Source organism: Elgaria multicarinata, chromosome 9 (genome assembly GCF_023053635.1).
Source record: "Elgaria multicarinata webbii isolate HBS135686 ecotype San Diego chromosome 9, rElgMul1.1.pri, whole genome shotgun sequence".
In the NCBI taxonomy this organism is placed as follows: Eukaryota; Metazoa; Chordata; class Lepidosauria; order Squamata; family Anguidae; genus Elgaria; species Elgaria multicarinata.
The window spans coordinates 22,042,309-22,061,870 of record NC_086179.1 but is presented as its reverse complement, the minus strand read 5'-3'; the positions used below and the strand labels follow the sequence as shown (position 1 = coordinate 22,061,870).

The 19,562-nt window shown below is 42.4% G+C and overlaps 1 protein-coding gene across 2 annotated transcripts in view; it reads left to right on the top strand.

Annotated features, from left to right (window-relative positions):
• TMTC1 (transmembrane O-mannosyltransferase targeting cadherins 1) overlaps positions 1-19,562 on the top strand; it is a 183,591-nt gene that overhangs the window by 82,171 nt on the left and 81,858 nt on the right. For both annotated transcript variants that reach the window (XM_063134965.1, XM_063134964.1), the window contains one exon: positions 13,988-14,109. In XM_063134965.1, coding sequence (XP_062991035.1) covers positions 13,988-14,109 — 122 coding nt within the window. The remainder of the gene's footprint in view (positions 1-13,987; positions 14,110-19,562) is intronic.

Here is a 19,562-nt window from a genome sequence, read left to right as displayed (position 1 = left end):
GTGGCTCCAGTGATTTTCAATGTACCATCATAGCGTCTCTTCATCTTACACAAATAACTTCCCTTGTGAAGCAACCTCCACATGGTTGTATTTTCTTACATCTCCCATGCTGCTGATTTGTTAACCCCGATTAACAGGGATCCAATGCTGTCTTTCTCTTTGCTGGAGAGAGATTTCTAGACTGTTGAGTCATTTGCTTGGTAGCAGTGTTAAAAAAGGAATCATTGTTAGATGGAAGAAGGTTTAGTCACCCTGATAATGAGGCCAAGGTGTGCTTCTGTGAGCGTACGGGGTATGGGCTGTCCAATTCATTTTAATGGAAAATCTAGATACACATTCTCAGGAACAATGTATTGGCTTCCTTCTTCTTTTCAGGCAGGAGAGCTTGTCTGTATATCAAAGCTTCTGCACCCTTAAGAAAATGTGAGTGGATAAGATCTCCACTTGCATGCATACAGCTCCATGCCTGTGTTCTGGGGTTTTACAAGACTTCACATGGGTCTTATTCATGCACACCTCCTCCACAACTTGCCCCACCATAATTTCCATGTGTAATGTATGAATTGGAAAAATATGAGATTCTTCTTGGATCTGGCATCTCCTTGTACCAAGATTGAAAGAAGGGAAAAGATAGAGAGATTTGGGGAGATGGGGTCAGGGAAAGAGGTGAGACAGGTGTGCTAAGGTATGCATGAGCCCAAGCCTTGCTTCCCTCTCATATTGCGAAGACTTGGATTTCTTGTGACACTACCTGTTCCTTGTTTTTCTTTATCTCTTCCATATTAATCATATTTCTTGTGACTTTGTTCACTGCTCACTTTGAATGTGTCCATCATTTTCTTGGAAATCACAGCTCAAATCAGCTCAGTACACAAGATCACAAAGCAAGAATTCATCATGTGAGTTCTATAACTGAAGTAGGTTGTGATGTTGGTACGGAACTGTCAGTTTAGGCTAGGTTTAGCCACCTTTTACAAACACACCCAGAGCCCAGTGTTGGTAATGAAACTTGGAGAAAGATGAGCTGTATGTGAATTTAATTGTGAATCCTTTGTAATGCTGTAGAGACTCAGGATGGGGGAAGTAATACAACTAGCAGTTACAAATACTGCAAACCTCTGCTTTGAACATAAAAGAGTTGCTTGTTCTTAGAGTTGATTTTTTGTCATAAAGCAAAATACTGAGTCAGCAACTGACATCCTGGAAATGTAAAAAAAAAAGAGTATTTTATTTGTTGCTCTGAATGTCTACCATGCCTAATGATGGTCGCACTAGTTTTGAACAACTGGTGGATCCAAAACAAAACTAAAGCTCCAAACCAATTTTTTTTACTTCATCTCTCTTAATCAGAGTCTCTCATTCTATGGGCTTTACACAGCTGTTATGCACAAACAAAAATGCAAATCTGATAAAACATATATTCAGTTTCCCCATCAATTTATTTGCATCTGCACAAGAGTGAGAGATGTGGTTAAGACAGATGATGCCATGTTTTGTTTGGAGCTTTTGTTTTTCTTTGTAAGGTGCATGCAGGGTTGAACCATACGTGTAGTTTAACCCTGATTTGGTGTCTAAACTAGGGTGACCATATGGAAAGGAGGACAGGTCTCCTGTATCTAAGGGGATGTATGCATGCAGCACCTGAAGAAATTCCCTCTTGATTGCAACAGTTAAAGCTGCAGAAGCCCTGCCCTCTTGTATCTGGTCAAGAGGGCAGGGCTCCTGCTGCTTTAACTGTTGCAATGAAGAGGGAATTTCACCAGGAGCTGCATGCATACAAATGACACCTGCGGAAATCCCCTTTTCTATACAACTGTTAAAGATACCGGAGCCCTGCCCTCCTTTCCATATGGTTACCCTAGTCTGAACTGTTTTGGAACAGGGAACAATTTCTTCTATGCATGATAGTTACTAGCTATCAAGAGTCTTTAGGGCTAGGAGTCACTCTACATCTAAGTAAATAAATGAATAAAGCTTACAACAAGCTTATTGTTCAGCTTTGTTTTCAAGATGCAGCGCGTAACTATATGTGTATATAGTTTTTGTGCAAAGAGTTAGAAGATATATTACATGGAATATAATTACAGAATATGTCTGCTGGATTGATTCTTTTGTTATCAATGAATTTTTAAGTGAGACTAATTTGTTGTTGACTCTTGTGATTCCGATAATTGGCTTGTTGGAATGCATGCACAATGCTGATAAAGGCCTTTAAGCTGTGAAGGTTGGTAGCATGGCTTGGTTTGCTGTAAATTTCTATATTTATATCCTAGAAGGAACATGGGCTGATGTCTTTGAGGCTCTGTCTTGTTTCGGGTTTGCTTGCACCACTCTTGGAATGCGGCCATGTGCCATTTCACTGGAGAGAATGTGACCTAGAATGCAAGAGCAGGCTATCCAGTATTATCCGTTAGCATGTTTCAGGAAATTAGCTGTGCTCTTGCTCCTTGGTTTTCCCTTGGTCCCTTTCCGATGTATCTTTTCTCGTAACAAGGAAGGCATTGCAAGTTTCATTTCCCAATATCCAGCACAGTCAGTCTAATTAAACCTGTTCCCAGAAGTTCTCTTATTTCCTGCATGTGGGTCAGAGTTCTTGCCAGGGGACATGACTTTTCTTTTCAGTCCATAAGAAGCAAAGAGATATTCCAAGAATGTTTTAATATTCACATTTAATTAGGTAAAATATTAGCATTAGTACATTATGAAATGTTGTATGTATAGATAGATATAAAAATTATAGTATTCCGCTGACTAGAGAAATTTTAGCTGATTAATCATCTGCTTCTTAACCATTATTTGACAGCTTGCAGCACAATCCCACATATCTATTCAGAAGTAAACACCACTGAGTTCAATGAGACTTACTCCCAAGTAAGTGTCCATAGAATTGCAGCCTAAGTTTAAATAAAGTAGTGGAATAATCCGTGTCTCTCAATGCTTCCAGATGGAGGGTTGCTAGCACTAACAATCAAAAGTCATTGTGGAGCTGTTCTGTCTTTTCTTCCTCACCAGACTTTTTTTCTTGTAAGAGAAAAGACAGAAGAAGCGATGGGAAGGCAGGGGGTGGGGGTACAAATTGAAGATGACAACATCTAGACTCCCCATAAAATTCTATGGATGAAGCTGGGAGAAGCTTTTGATCCCTAGGATTCAAAGCTCTCCTGGTCCCCATACACTCCCCCACCCCCCACAACATAGCCCTGGCGTTGGCATAAATAATTAGGGAAATGGTTTAACTCCCAAAGAAAGGGAAGGGGGGGGGGAAATAGCCCACTCTTTCTTCTCTTCCACCCTGCTGGGCTCGTGCTGCTAGAGATTAGGATAGTTGGAGGCTCCAACATCAGAGCACTCCGAATCAGAAGGTAGGTTTGCCCTGTAAAAATGTTTACTTGGAAGCAAGTCTCACTGAGTTTGAGCGAGATTTCCCAGCAAGCCTGCTGTTCTGCCACTATGTTTGTGAAATGTACCATCGATACCCTCACCTTCCACATTTCTCATTCCGGCAGACTTCATGCTGTGCTTGCAGGCAAAATTCCCTAGCAGTTGTATGTCGTGTGTGAAGTAGAGGATCCGCCCCATCAAGCACACACTCTGCATTCAGCAATTGAGAAGATGGCAAGTTGCAATTTAATCATGCCTCTAATGAAGCAGTAACCTAAAAGTGCCAGGCAGAGTGGCAGCTACAGGATTCTAAAACAGGTTTCTTCCTTTCAAGCTTCCTGAACAACGTCTTACCTATAGGCATGTCATAATTATCTTCAGGGTAGCCATTTCAAACCACTGGCTTGCAAGGGACCCTTTCCTCCAGCATCTGCTCATGAATTCTTCTGGCATCAAAGGCAGAACAGAAGATTTATTTATTTATTTTACTTTATTTATTGCATTTCTATACCGCCCAATAGCTGAAGCTCTCTGGGCAGTTCAGAAAAATTAAAACTATAAAGTAAGATTTAAAGTATAAAACTTAAACTGCAATATAAAAACACAATATAAAAGTACAACCAGAATAAAATGGAGCAGCAATGCAGACATTAAAAAAGACAGATTTTAAATATATATATAAAACAGCAACTTTAAAAGACTAAGATGATCTGGTTTTCTCGACTGGACAGGAAGATGGTGATCTGGAAGTGGGGGAACTAACATCTACCCCCTTGTCATGGTCGGATCACTTCCTACTGAGGTTTAGACTCTCGGCGGCCTTTCCCCTCTGCAAGGGTGGGGGGGCCTATTAAAATGGTCCGCCCCCGGAGGCTAATGGACTCCGATGGATTCCAGAGGGCTCTGGGGGATTTTCCTGCTGATATGGCCGGTGCTCCTGTCGAAGCCCAGGTCGCTCTGTGGAATGCAGAGATGACTCGGGCGGTTGACACGATCGCGCCCAAGCGTCCTCTCCCTCTGAGCAGAGCCCGGTCAGCTCCTTGGTATACATCTGAGCTGAGGGCGATGAAGCAAGAGGGGAGACGGCTAGAACGCAGGTGGAGGAAAACTCGTGCTGGGTCTGATCGAACACGGGCTAGAGCTCACTATCGAGCCTACTCTGTGGCGGTGAGGGTGGCAAAGAGGCAGTTCTTTTCCACCAGCATTGCGTCTTCTCGGTGTCGTCCGGCGGAGCTTTTTCGAGTGGTTCGTGGCCTGTTACACTCTGGGCCAGGGCGTGAGATAGTTGAACCCTCGGTAGCACGCTGTGACGAGTTTGCACGGCACTTTGAAGATAAAGTCGCTCAGATTCGTCATGAATTGGACACCACACTTAATGCAGCACCACTAGTAGAGGCGTTCAGAGCGCCGTCCGGCTCAGTTTTATTGGATGAGTTTCAGTTATTGAGGCCCGAGGATGTGGACAAGGTGCTTGGCCAAGTCCGGTCGACCACCTGTGTGCTTGCCCCTTGCCCCTCGTGGCTCATTACATCAAATAAGGAGGGGATCGCCGGCTGGGTCCAGGAGGTTGTAAATGCCTCCTTGAGAGAGGGAGTGGTGCCGGCCTCTTTAAAAGAGGCGGTAATTAGACCACTCCTGAAGAAGCCTAATCTGGACCCGGAAGATGTTAACAACTACAGGCCGGTGGCTAATATCCCTTTCCTGGGCAAGGTGCTTGAGCGGGTGGTTGCAGGACAACTCCAGGCACTCTTGAATGAAACGGATTATCTAGATCCATTTCAATCGGGTTTCAGGCCTGGTTTTGGAACGGAAACTGCCTTGGTCGCCCTGTGGGATGACCTCTGTCGGGAGAGAGACAGGGGGAGTGTGACCCTGTTGGTTCTCCTGGACCTCTCAGCGGCCTTCGATACCATCGACCATGGTATCCTTCTGGATAGGTTGTCTGAACTGGGAGTTAGAGGTACTGCGTTGCAGTGGTTCCGCTCCTACTTGGATGGCCGATTCCAGAAGGTGGTGCTGGGGGATTATTGCTCTGTGCCGTGGCTCCTAAGCCATGGGGTTCCGCAGGGCTCTATTTTATCCCCTATGCTGTTTAACATATACATGAAGCCGCTGGGGGAGGTTATCCGGAGATGTGGACTGAGGTGTCATCAATATGCGGATGACACCCAGCTCTACCTTTCCTTTTCATCAAACCCAGGTGAGGCAGTGACTGTTCTGAACCAGTGCCTGGGCACGGTAATGGACTGGATGAGGGCTAACAAACTGAGACTCAATCCAGACAAGACGGAGGTACTGTTAGCGGGTGGTTCATTTGTCCGGCGAGGTGATGTTTGCCCTGTCCTGGACGGGGTTGCACTCTCCCTAAAGGATCGGGTCCGTAGTTTGGGGGTGCTCTTCGATCCAGAACTGTCACTTGAGGCACAGGTGAACTCAGTGGCAAAGAGCACCTTTTATCAGCTTAGGCTGATATACCAACTGCGCCCTTATCTGGACAGTGATAGCCTAGCTACAGTTATCCATGCTCTGATAACCTCTCGTTTGGATTACTGCAATGCGTTATACGTGGGGCTGCCTTTGAAAATGGTCCGGAAGCTTCAGCTGGTACAAAACAGGGCAGCCCGTTTACTAACAGGGACTGGCTGGCGAGATCACATTACGCCAGTCCTTTTACAACTTCATTGGCTGCCAGTCCAGGTCCGGGCCCGATTCAAAGTGCTGGTATTGACATTTAAAGCCCTAAACGGTTTGGGGCCAGGTTATTTGAAGGAACGCCTCCTCCCATATGTACCTACCCGGACCTTAAGATCATCTACAGGGGCCCTTCTCCGTGAGCCCCTGCCAAAGGAAGTGAGGCAGGTGGCTACTAGGAGGAGGGCTTTCTCCGCTGTGGCACCCCGGTTGTGGAATGAGCTCCCCAGAGAGGTCCGCCTGGCGCCTACACTGTACTCCTTTCGTCGCCAGCTGAAGACCTTTTTATTCACTCAGTATTTTAACACTTAATTTTAACTTAAATTTAAATTATACTGTTTTAACTCTGTATTTTAACCTTATATCAATTTTGCTGCGTGGTTTTATCCTGGTTGTGCTTTTTATATTGTATTTTGTATTTGTATTTTTAACTTGTTGGTTGTTTTATGATGATTTTAATTTTTGTGAACCGCCCAGAGAGCTTCGGCTATTGGGCGGTATAAAAATGTAATAAATAAATAAATAAATAAGATGGTAAAATGTTAAATACCGGGAGAATAAAAAGATTTTCAAAAAGGTGTCAAAAAGATTATAATGTAGGTGCCAGGTGAACCTCTCTAGGGAGCTCATTCCACAGCTGGGGTGCCAAAGCAGAAAAGGCCCTCCTTCTGGTAGCCACCTGCCTCACTTCCTTTGACAGGGGCTCACGGAGAAGGGCCCCTGAAGATGATCTTAGGGTCCGAGCAGGTACATATGGGAAGAGGCATTCCTTAAAATAACCTGGCCCCAAGCCATTGAGGGATTTGAATGTTAATACCAGCACCTTGAATTGGGCTTGGACCTGGACTGGCAGTCAGTGAAGCTGGGAAAGGACTGGCGTTTTGTGGTCTCGTTGGCCAGTCCCTGCTAACAATCTTGTTGCCCTGTTTTGTACGAGCTGAAGTTTCCGGACCATTTTCAAAGGCAGCCCCAAGTATAAAGCATTGCAGTAATCCAGACTATAGGTTATCAGAGCACGGATAACTCTAGCTAGGCTATCTCTGTCCAAATAAGGGCATAGTTGGTGTATCAACCTAAACTGATAAAAGGTGTTCCGTGCTCCAGATCTGCCTCTGGTCTCACTTCATCCCAATCTACAATCATACCTCTCTCTATTATGGCAACAAAGTCATCATCATATCTAGCTCCAAACACTCCCCACCCCACATACTGTGCCCCTCTTTTTCAGATCTTGTCTGGTCTGGTCTTGGAGACATGTATGAACATTTTTATGTTGCTAGGCATTTGGGAATTAGCTGCAAGAGTGCTTTTCTTATTGCCTTTGTTATCAAATTGGTTATTTATATTAAGTTGTTTTTATATCTGTGTGGGAGGTGAACTTCAGTATTGAAAAATAACCCAGAAATGGCCTAAACACATAAATAAGCAGTCCAGCATGGCATTATACGTAAACCGCAAAAGCCACTAGCCTGCAAAAAGAAAAAGGTCTGCAAGCCTACATTTCCGTTCTGCCCACAGAGGAGGGAAGCCTCATCCTCCATGGCCATTGTGGAAAAGCAGGCAGATGTGGGACAGACCATTCCATCCCAGCTCCATCAGCCTGATATGTTTCTATGTGCTGGAGGAAGAGAATCCCATGGCTAGTACAGACTTCCATACCAACAACTTGCTCGCCTGCATGGAATTCTTGGTCACCCTAGATGACCAAATAGGTTCTAGGTAAATTTCCCTTTTTAGTCTTTGTGTCTAAAGACCTTTGCATAGCTTGCTATGATTACTATTTCACTTAATAAACTGTTGTCTAAACTTCCTTGGTAGTAACTACACGTGTATAATCTTGTAGAGGCCAAAATGGAAGACTTTAGAAGCTCATTGCTCTTTTCCACCACTCCCCCGGCCTCCTTCCCAAACAATTCTTGTCCCTTTGGTCAAAGGCATTACAAGGTGAGCTGGGCTATTTATTGACTTCTTGCCTTTTATTCTCCGGAAACTACCTTCATTTTCATAAAAGACCCATTTTGAATAAATCCTGCCTTCACTTTCCTGAGGGCCTGTTTGATTTCCCAACTCCTCTCTAAGGTCACTATTGATGTTCTTGGTGTATTAGCAATGAGGTTTTCTATGTCTATTGCATTAGCATTTGCTTCAGGAAGGGAGAGCAATAAGTCAAAAATTACCCTGGCTGGCTAAAGGGTGCCTCTCTCACTCCCTACCTGTATAAACTACGTGCCTCTCCTGTTAAAGAAGAACAGGAAATGTTAGGAAGATTAACTAAGCTTTAAAAATTGTGAGTTGTGACTCCCTAAGGAGTCACAAATATTGGAGTAGATATAAGCTTCATAGTTCGCATCTTCTTGTATCTCTCAAGACCGACTTGCCAACCCACAGGATTGGATTAAAGCGGGGGTGGGGAAACTTTCAGCCCGAGTGTAGAATTCCATTTCGGCAAAGGTCTCGGGGGGGGGGGGGGGGAGACATTCCAGTGGTGGGCGGGGCTGAAGGCAACAGGGGTGGAGCCAAAAATACAAAAAAATATATACCAGCATATTTTAGTTTACAGCTCATACTACCAGTAACTAACCCTTAGGAGAGGCATTTTAACCTTTTTAAATGGGAAAATGACTACACAAAAGCTAAGAAATGGCTAAACAGCGAGTGATTGGAAGAAAGGGAATCTGGCCAGGGGAATGGTGTGTGTTGGCCATCTGGGCTTAGGGGTCTCAGGTGGGCTGGAATTGGTCCAGGGCTTGAGGTTCCCAGATTAAAGGATCTTTTGGGGTGGAAGGGGCTGTTAAACCATTCTTTGGCACTCTGTGGGCCTATTCAGACAACATGCTAAGCCATGGTTAGGCTACTAACCCTTTTTCAGCAAAAGGTTAGTGAGCGTGTTTAAACCCTGGTTATGTAGCCACCATGGTTAGGAATGGTTCACACAACACGCTAAGCCATAATGTTCAGCTCAAAATGCTTAATCACTGTGGCTTAGTGTGTCATCTGAACAGGGTTTGTATGTCAGTCTTATATGCCACAGTTTCTCATCTCCCACATGTACAAAGATGAACACAAATGTCACTGCATCTGACAATTCTCCCTATCACGTTTTGCCCTTAAAACATCTGCAGAATCTCAATCAAAGCCAGCTCTGGATATTCTTTTAGGCTGCATTATAATAGAACACTGTATTAATGTGGTTTTGCCCATTTATTCCCCAAGTCAAATAAATTCAGCAAAATAAAAAACAAACAAAGTAAATACAGGCTGTGATATTTGAAACATTCATAGGTGTTGGGTGACAGTATTCTGGATTCATTGGATTTGAAATTAGGCCGTTGGTTCACCCGCTGAAATGTTTTGCGAATACAAAATGAACATTTCAGTTGTTGAGTAGTGTAAAAACAGCAACAATTGTCCACACATAAGGGAAAGAAGACTGATGAGACTGTGTGCTGTTGTGGGGAAGAGAAGTAACTGAGAGTTGGCAGCACTCACAGTATAGGTGTTAACTGTTGAGCTGCTTCTACAAGAGTAGAATATGAATGGTACCCTATTTCTTCGATTCTAAGACACACTTTTTTCCCCATATAAACATCTCTAAAAATGGGGTGCGTCTTAGAATCGCGGGTGTGTCTTAGGTTTTTTTTTCCTGTTGGCGGTACTGAAATTAGCGTGCATCTTACAATCAATGGTGTCTTACAATCGAAGAAATACAGTATATGTGAGGAGTGTCAAAGTGGCAGTGTATGTGAATGGGGGAATGAGTGAAGGGAAACATGTCCCAAGCTGGCAGTTCAACAGGACAGGTGCCACCAGAGAAAAGGCCATGCTCCATGCTCTGAAGGAATTTTTATTTTGTAAATTGAAGTTATATGGAATAGTTTCAGCCTACATCTGAGGGAACAGGGAAGTTCATTGGATGATACATGTTTACCATTCTACAACAAGTACGGGGACAGAAAATGCTACCCAAATAAACTGATACTATATGAACACCATTATTTCTGATTTCAGTACTAGACATGAATATTATTTTATTGTAAGAACCTTTTGTGAACTGCCTTGAGAGTCTCTTGTGACTATAAAGTGGGGTGTAAAGCTGTGTTGGGGGAGCTTTTGTGGCTGAAAGGCAGAATAGAAATTCCTAAATAAAATTATTTTAAATGAAATAAACAAATATCCGAATATATTTACAATTATTTTAGACTAGCGAATTTACCTGGCTTCACATGGGTTGTAATAACCCTTCATTTGATACAGATAAGCCATCAAGCAAATTACACAGCTGTCAGACCTGGACACATTATGGCTGCCCCACCTGAGTGAAGCCAAGGCCTCTGCCACTCCTAGGCATGGCTCCTGTCATGGTGCACCCATATAGTGCCCTGAGGGAAGGGTCCGCTCACTGCATTCTCTTGAGGGAAGGATCCTCAAACTCCTCCTCCCAGGCTTCAAACTGTATTGACTGCAAAGCTATATGCTGGCTTGTGAAATTGCAGCCTTGTGACTGAAGGTGGTACTGCAGGCTTGAAACTCACAGACACATTTTTAAATTAGTTAAAATAATCAATGTGTTCTAACAAGCAAATAACTCCGAGGTGCACATCTCTAGGGTCCCCTTAATATGCATGCCAAGTTTCAGATGTCTTAAGTTTCATGGTCTTGGAGCTATGACACCAACAGACAGGCAGAATCACATTTTCTTTCATTAATATAGATTAATACTTAGTGAGAATTGGTTGTATCCAACCTGTACACCTTCCCTTGTATTTTCACAAGTAAAAGGGCTAGAAACATACCTTTAAAAAAAAGAAAGCTAAACATTCAGGGACGGGCCTGGCATAGCCCACCATGGCTATGGACCTGGTAGCTTCTTGAAACCAATGCATAGTATACCTTTATCCAGAATTACTTCACAGTCTTGCAAATGTGCAACTAGAGTGAGCATCTTATTCCATCATTTTCCTCTGCATACTGAAGCAATTTGGTTTCTTTGAATGGAAAGAGCTATAAAGGTCAAACATACTTTTTAAACACACACACACACACACACACCACAACCCAGATCCAATTTGTCTTTTCAGTTTTCTATCTGAATATGTCTATTATGTCTTCATCTACATTTTGTTCAGCAAAAGTGCAATTAGAACTTGTAGGGATTAAGTTTGATAAAAAATCAATGCAATTCTTTGTATAGCTGCTAGGAACAAAAGAAGAAGAAAAACCTCTCACCCAAGAATGAAGATTAGGCTCTGATTAATAAATGCAGAGTCTTGTGTATGTCCTTTAGAGCATAAAAACCTGATGAAAGACTACTGTAGAAAATGTTCTTAAGTATTAACATTTCTCTTCTGCCCATGTGTTCAGACACTGAATGGCATAAGGAACTGCCTTGTACTGAGTATGACTGAAGCCTCATCTATCTCAGTCTTGTCAACCATGACTGACAATAGAGGTGACGAGTCAGAAACATATATCTTGGTCGATAGAACCATTTAACTAGAGATGCCAGGACCTGAGTTGGGGGTCCTGTACAGGCAAACGCTGTGCTCTGCTACTGAGTTTGGGTATACCTGGAAATGGTGTAAAGCCAGATTTAAATGTGATGCTGGGAAATGAAGAACCTACCTGTGCAATGTTTAAATTGGGTTGCTTTGCCCCCACACCAGAGAGACCCATAGCCTGGACAGCTGCAGCGCTAGCATGTTCATTGCATGCATAGTAACTAAGGGTCCAGTTTTAATTATATGTTGGGTACATGTAATGCTAAATGGGTATGTTCTTTATACCCACACACCACCATGTTTAAATAGGGCTTTCCAAAGAGTCCTCGTCCCCTTTGTTGAACTACAAGATTCATTTCTCAGAAGATGGCATGGCCGTTTTATTAGCTGAAACCAATTTGTAAGGTAGATGGGTCTGGAGCATAATTGTGTAAGAAGTATTTCGATGATGCACTGATGATGCAGCTAAGGTGTGCATCTGTTGTGTGGATGTGCATGCATGCTCACATATGTATTTACGCGTGTGTGTTGTGTGTGTGTGTTGTGTGTGTGTGTGTGTTGTGTGTGCGTGTGTGCGCCAGCCACTGAAGGACAGTGAGGAAGTATTTCTTAGAACTTGAGTGTTACAAAACGCTCCGGTGCCCTGTAGACTGAAAAGTGGCCATAAAAATAACACCGTGGAGTTTCATGTTTCTAGCCTCTTAGCGATTCCTTGTCACATCTACTTAGTTTTATTGGGCATCAAATATGAATGTTTGTTACTGTGGAGTCCTCAAAGGAAAGCCTAAATATTGCAAGAAATGGTGGTTTGTAAGGAATTGCTGAACAAATGACCAATTTCAACAAGCTTTAAGAATCTCAAGGAAGCATGCAGCTGGAAGGTTTGGCCTTTTGGATTAGTGTTAAGATAGTGATTCGCTGTGCTTGTTAAGCAATTATTGCTCATTAAGTAACTGGTTGTGTTTAAGAAAATTGCTAAATCTTCTAGCCCAGTTCTAGATAGGGCAATTAGATTTCTTCTCTCAGTATCTTAGATGTAACATACTGGTGTAAAATATTATGGTAACTGTATTTCTTGAGTTATTAAGACTGAAACAATACATTGGGCTCAATTTGGACAATAATCTCCCATACCTTCTCTTTGCATGCACGTTTGGGGAGCAAGATCATCACCTTTGTTTTGCCTGGAACACCCCAGATCAGCCTTCCTTAACGTGGTGTTGTCCAGTTGTCTTAGACCATCACTCTCATCATCCCTAGCTAGCATGGCCAATGCTCAGGAATTATGGGAGTGGTAGTCTAAAACATCTGGCAGGCACCAGGTTGGGGAAGGCTGTGTCAGATGAGCATGTGTGCGTATAACTTTTGAACAGTGTTCATGTGTAATATCCAACATGCTTAAGCCCAAATCACAACATCAGTTTCCCCTCCAAACTCAGGCAATTCATTACACCATTTGGACTTGTGTGCCATTTGGATTTTACAGGTATAGATCTTATTCAGATATTACACCCCACATGTATGAATGTGGCAGCTGCTGAGGTGGAGCAGGAGAAAGACCATAGCTCAGTAGGAAGAGCGCATTCTTCACATGCAGGAGGTCCCAGGTTCAACCTTTTGGCATTTGGAGGGTTGGGAAAGTCAGACAAAGTGGCCCATGCTCAACTAAATGGACTGATGCCATGACTCAAAATAAAGCAGTTCAGAATATCCAAACATTCAACTTGATGATGTCATGATGTGGGTCAGAGTGTCTAAATATCAAAGAGAGCAGGAGAGAATGCGTCGTGGAATTAATATTTATGTTGGCTTTGCCAAAATAATATTTTAAATTTGCTTTGCCCTTCCACCAAAATGGCAGTATCTTGTTGATAGATGATAACTATGCATGTAGTCCTTCTATGTTGTCAGTTCTTCTTTGATCTTGTTTTTGGTTTCTTTGTAAGTATCTCTGTACTTCAATATTAACTAGTGGCGTTTAGACATCTATTCTACTTAGTTATAATATAGCTGTAATATTATCTAGTAGGAGTGGGCAGAAGATGGATTTCCAGATGTTTTAGACTTCAACTCCCAGCATTCTTGACCATTGGCCATGCTGACAGGGGTGGAGGGAATCTTAGAGTGCAAGGTGGCATAGTTTCTGACATAATTCTAATCCGTGGTGTGGATTTATGTCCAAATACAGACAATATATATGAAGTGCTTGGAAACTATACACTACTACATAATAACTAAGTTTTATTATTGTCTTTAAAGCACACTGCTCAAGTGCCATAATAACAGAACATGAACATTCAAACCTGCTAGGTATATGAAAAACTATAGATATTGTGACATCAGAACTGGATCTTTGATCTTTCTTGAATTTGGCATTCTTTTGCACTCATGTATCTCTAATTATTGTTTTGTTGCAGAAACTGGAACACAGAGAAGTTCTAGTTGGCCTGTTGTTCCTGGTTTTCCCCTTCATACCAGCTAGCAACCTCTTCTTCAGGGTGGGATTTGTTGTGGCAGAGCGCGTCCTCTATATGCCTAGGTAATTTTCACACCTTTAATTCATTTGCAATGAGACTATCAATCTTGATTTTTAAAAATTAAGTTTTTGCCCCCTTTTAATTCCCACAAGTGAATATCCACAGGTATTTAGAAAGTCCACTTCAGAAATTTGATAAGATCTACCAGACAGTATTTATTTATTTATTGCATTTCTATACCACCCACTAGCTGAAGCTCTCTGTGCAGTTCCTCAACTTGGGTCCCTCCAGATTTTTTGGCCTACGAGCGCCATTGTCCCTGGCCAGCATGGCCAGTTGTCGGGGTGATGGGAGTTGTAATCCAAAACATCTGGTTGGCACCAGATTGGAGAAGGCTGCAGTAGCAGACAGAATTATTTAACTAGCTCTATGCACTGATATTGTGCAATTCATATGGTACATCTTTGCTATTATTCATGGCAAGCTCGCCAAGTTCTGAAATCTGTACAAATGAAATTTGTGGGGCTTAGTAGTTACGTCTACCCAAGGACTTTAAGTGAAATAGGTGCTATGTTGGCAGTGATTCTCAAAACAGCTTGGTTGCATTTTGACAGCTTCCAGGAATCAAGCAACTTGATGGAATAAATCTTTGTACTATAAAGCTTTGGTTTAAAGCTTTACACTATAAATCATAAGTATAGCAGCTGTTTTAAGAGAGTGATCCTATATTGTGTAGTAATTAGTTTCCCCCCGTCTCAAAAGGCCACTTCACATCCTGGACAAATGCCCCCCACCCACCCACATACACACCAATGGAGGTTGGTGGCTCTGCTTTCAATGGGGCTGTGAAACCATTCTGGCTTTTCCCCAGTATCAACCAGAATTCTAAAGGCTCTGTCCAAGGTACTGAACCTATTTTGGGGATAGGGTTCAACACCTTCAAATACCTCCTTTAGAATTCTGGCTGGTTCTGACTGAAACCCAAAATGGAATCATAGCCCCACTGAAGTTGGAGCCACTGGCTTCCACCCCACCCCCCACCCCCCACTGCCCCAGTGCACCTTAGGAGTGCATCAGAATTCCACTGGATTTGCAACTCAGCAACGTTTAGAAGGAAGTGCTTGACAACAGCCCTCTCTTAGGATACCACAATTATGCAAATAGCAGCAATTGCAGCAGTGCATATTATGTATAGTCCCTGTGTGGAGGCTGCTGTGACCACAAACCAAGCCTATATAATCAAAGCGGTGCCCCATTAGATACTACTATGGAACTGTATTGTTGCTGTCTTTATTTGTGAAAGGTTGATGAAGTACAATATCTTTTTCTTAGTTTCTAGAGCTTCTTAAATCTGATCTAGGCTCCTTACTTCAGCCCATATCAGGTTGTTATTCTTAGAAAAGCCACCCTTGTGGCCTAGAGTAATTTTCTTTGGCTTGGGGAATAAGTTTCTGTAATGGTATTCTTTTTCAAAAGGCATTAGATGTGAAGCCCAATCCATTGCCCTGAATTGGTTTATAGATTCATAGGTTTTTTTTTAGCTGCTTAGTTTGGATAGAAAATATATGATGGGTTCACACTGTTTTTTAGTTCTACAAAAGGAATTAATGGAAGGATAAATGGCAAACTTCAAATTGAACCACAGACACCAAATTTATCCTGACATTCTTCCATTCCTGCTGAGAATAGCTTTAGTTAGATCTAAGATTTTAATTAATCAAGACAGACATTTTTTTTGGTAGACATCTAGAGATACTGTGAAAAAATAAGCATTATGAATACAAAAATTACAGTTAGAGCAGTGTTTTTCAAATTATTTCCTTCAAGGAATCACATCAGTTCACTTGTGAAGGGCTCCCTGAGCTTCTGCCATGAAAAGCCGGTGTGTTACAAAGGATTCTGGGGCATGTTTTAGCATGGACACACATTTCATGTGGGGCACTGGCTAGGTCAGCTTTCCCTAATATGGTGCCCTCCAGATATGCTGGACTGCAACTCCCATAATTCTCAGCCTGCATCGCCAATGACCATGCTGGTTTGGAATTATGGGAGTTGCAGTCCAACAGATGTGGAGGAAGCCAGGTTGCAGAAAGATGGGCTATGCTTCTTGGGCTCTATTGCTGATCTGCATGAAATGAAAGAGAGATCTAAAATAAACCCAACACTGTCCTATAATTGCACATTGTAGGAGTGACACGTAATTGCGGTCACTTGTCAAGCTCTCTTTTCAGAGAAATATGCCTGCCATTTCTGATCTTCTAATTGAGGAACTCATAAGCTTCCAAGAAATTGAAGGTTTCCCAGAACACATTTGAAAACCACTGTCTTGATTAGGAACATAGGGAAATGTTGCTTGCTTAGCAAAATTTTGTTTAGAAAATTATTTTATGCTTATGTCACCTGTAAGCACAATAATTAAGGCCACGCATTTTAATTGATTTAATCAGTTGATAATGTTTTAGTTGCTAGATCGATGTGACTGGGATGGAAGGGCATATTTGTCTACTTGTGTGTTTTTAAAACTTTTTTTGGCTCTTGTGTATAACCATTATATGGGAGGGAAAAGAAAGTGTTGCAAGAAGAGAACTATGAAGACGCGTCATGTGAAGAGATAATTTGGGTGATAACAAAACCTCATTGTTGTCACTATCCTATATACTAATAGTCATTTCAGTTTTCCGAGTGCCAGTGGTTATGTAGTTCAAACAGCACCATTCATGCACAAGAGGGTGGTATTAGCAGGCTCAGGGAACCCAGAAGTTTGCAGAATTATAAACAAACTTTTTTTTTGGGGGGGGGGGGAAACTGTAATAATTCAATGATAATTGAGCATGTTTAGGGTTGGGGTGGAATGGCGAACTGGGAGTAGGAATGGAGTAATCTGAAAAAAGGCCCTGGACATGAGCATTCAACAGTGCGGATCCTACTTATGTACTACTCTAGTACATAAGTCTACTCTAAGGAGGACTAACATTGGATACAACACAGGCCATGGGCAATTTCCAATGTAGCCTCTGCGCCCCCATGGATTGCGTTACCCTAGTGGGATTGACTGCTCATGCAGTGGAGAGTCAGTGGTTCTAAATGTAACCCTGGAAACAAGCGGAAACACTCATTTCCAGATTAGGAGAGGTCAGCGGACCTCCTTTTTGTGAAGTCTGCTGATCTGGCTCGTTCTGGAAATGAATCACGGGTAATCTGTGGTCAGAGCAACAATCTTTATTCTGGGTTGTCATTTTGAGTGAATCACATCTCTGTATGAGGCTGGACCTGACCTCTTCGAGTTCACCCTCCTCAATTCTTACCAAGCCTCAGGGAGCCAGGAACTCATTTGCAACTCTTGATTACTCTGTCCTGAATTTCCTTGTGTAAAAATGCCTCAGCTTGACAGAGTACTGGAAACTTAAATAAAGAATGAAAAATGTGCAGGGTAGCTAATTCTTACACTAGATTGAAGAGGGATAGATCTGGCTTGTAGTCCCAAGGTCCCTCCCAAGGAAAGAGAGGCATGGTCTACTCTGAAAACCGATACCCGCAAGAGTATGGACAGGGGTAAATATGACTGTTCATAGAATGACTGAATAGTGATAAATGACCTCGTTCGTTGTATTTTGAACAGCACAGTCTTGGGGCATTCTCAAACAAGAATTTGTAACCACTGCAAACCAAGAGTTATTATTATTATTATTATTTTCTTTTTGCTCCAAGGGGGAAACTGGTAATAAAATGGTTGAGCAAATACGAGAGTAGGGGCATAAGGTTTTTTTAAACTTTATTGAATACTCTCTTCAGCAGCAATTTCGGCTTCCCAAAGAACACAATGTGCCTTTCTTAGATTTTGGTTGTGCTTCTGCTCCCAATTCCCAGTTCGCATAAGACAAGAATGTCTAACCAGCATGGGTAGAGAGAGTACACCCATAGGTATAAGATTGTGATTTAAAGAGGCTCTTTTACTTCTTTTTCTGAATGAAAAAAAATACTTTGATTAAGATTAATTTTCATGAAACTTAAGGGGGCAGTATGACAATTTCTGTTGGATACCAGAGGAAATACAATGCAGTTGACAGAATCCCTCACCTGGGGCAGAATCGGCACTTATGCCCCCGCCGATTCCTTTCTGTAAGTGGTGGGTCCTGCCAGTTCTATTTGGCAAGCAAGATCAAGTGCTTACATAAGAGAGATTTAGCGCTGCCAAAGGGAAGCCCCAAAATGAGCAGAAACGCTCATTTCTAGAAGGAGGCGGGTCAGCGGAGGTCCCTTATGCAAGTTCCACCAACCTGTGTCCTTCCAGAAACAAGGATTTCTGCTCATTTTGGGTTGCTCTGGAAGCGCTAAATTGCTGCTTTACAAATGGTGGGGGCCGCTTGCACCGTAGAATCGATGGGGCATGAGAGCATTGGAGCACTTTGTTGGATTCTGCCCGTAGCGATTGAATGCTAGACTTGGGTATATATGCCAATCTACATGTTTTGTGGTAGATCTGTGACTAGGTCTCTTGATTTCTTTTTAAATGTATTTTTAAAAATACATATATTTCATATTATTTCAGCAGAGCTCTCGCCTACTGTTTACACATTCATGTTCTTAACAGTGCAATCCTATGCATGTTTACTCAGATGTAAGTCCCAATAGAAACATGAGTTCAATGGGATCTACTCCCAGGTAAGTGTATATAGGATTGCAGCATGTTAAAAAGATTATCAGTATTTAAAATAGTATAATTTTTGTCTTTTTCTGTTTATTTATTTATTACCTTTCTACAGTGGCCAATAGCTGAAGCTTTTTGTATTCAGTGAAAGGTTCTGATTCGAATTTTATTTTTAGTTAAATGCACCAGGACAGAGGGGGCGGCTGTTAATTTGGTCAGAGTGGCAGTGCTGGGTGAGGGGATGATTAATCTTTTCCTCCATCCCAGTTTCCCAATAAAAATCACCACACCTTGGACTACTGTTAAAGGTGCCAGTATGTTCCCCCTATGGGCCAACCAGCCTCTTGGGAAACCAGAATTCTTGATTGGGGTGGGTGGGCAAGATGTAGTCAGGAATGATTTTTGATTGGAAAACCAGCATAAGGGGAAACGGTTAAAAACAGACACACACACACACACACCAGCACCACATAAAGAAATGGAAAGCCCTTTTTGCCAGCTCCATTTCAATAAGAAGGAAAAGAAAACATAAGGAGAGACAGTCATGGCTCTCTTTATGTTACATTCCGTCAACTGAAAAGAGGCTCATTGTGGAGCCTTGGGCTATTTATTACCTCACAGCCTAACTTACCTCACCAGCTTGTTGTAGAGAACCTCTTTGTTGCAGAACCCCTTTCAACCCAAGGGCCAGTGTGGTGTAGTGGCTAGAGAGAGTTGGGAGATCTGGGTTCTAGTCCCCGCTCAGCCAAGGAAGCTCACTGGGTGATTTTGGGCCAGTCACAGACTCTCAACCCAACCTACCTCACAAGGTGGTTGTTGTGAGGATAAAATGGAGAGGAGGACTATAATTATTATTATTATTATTAT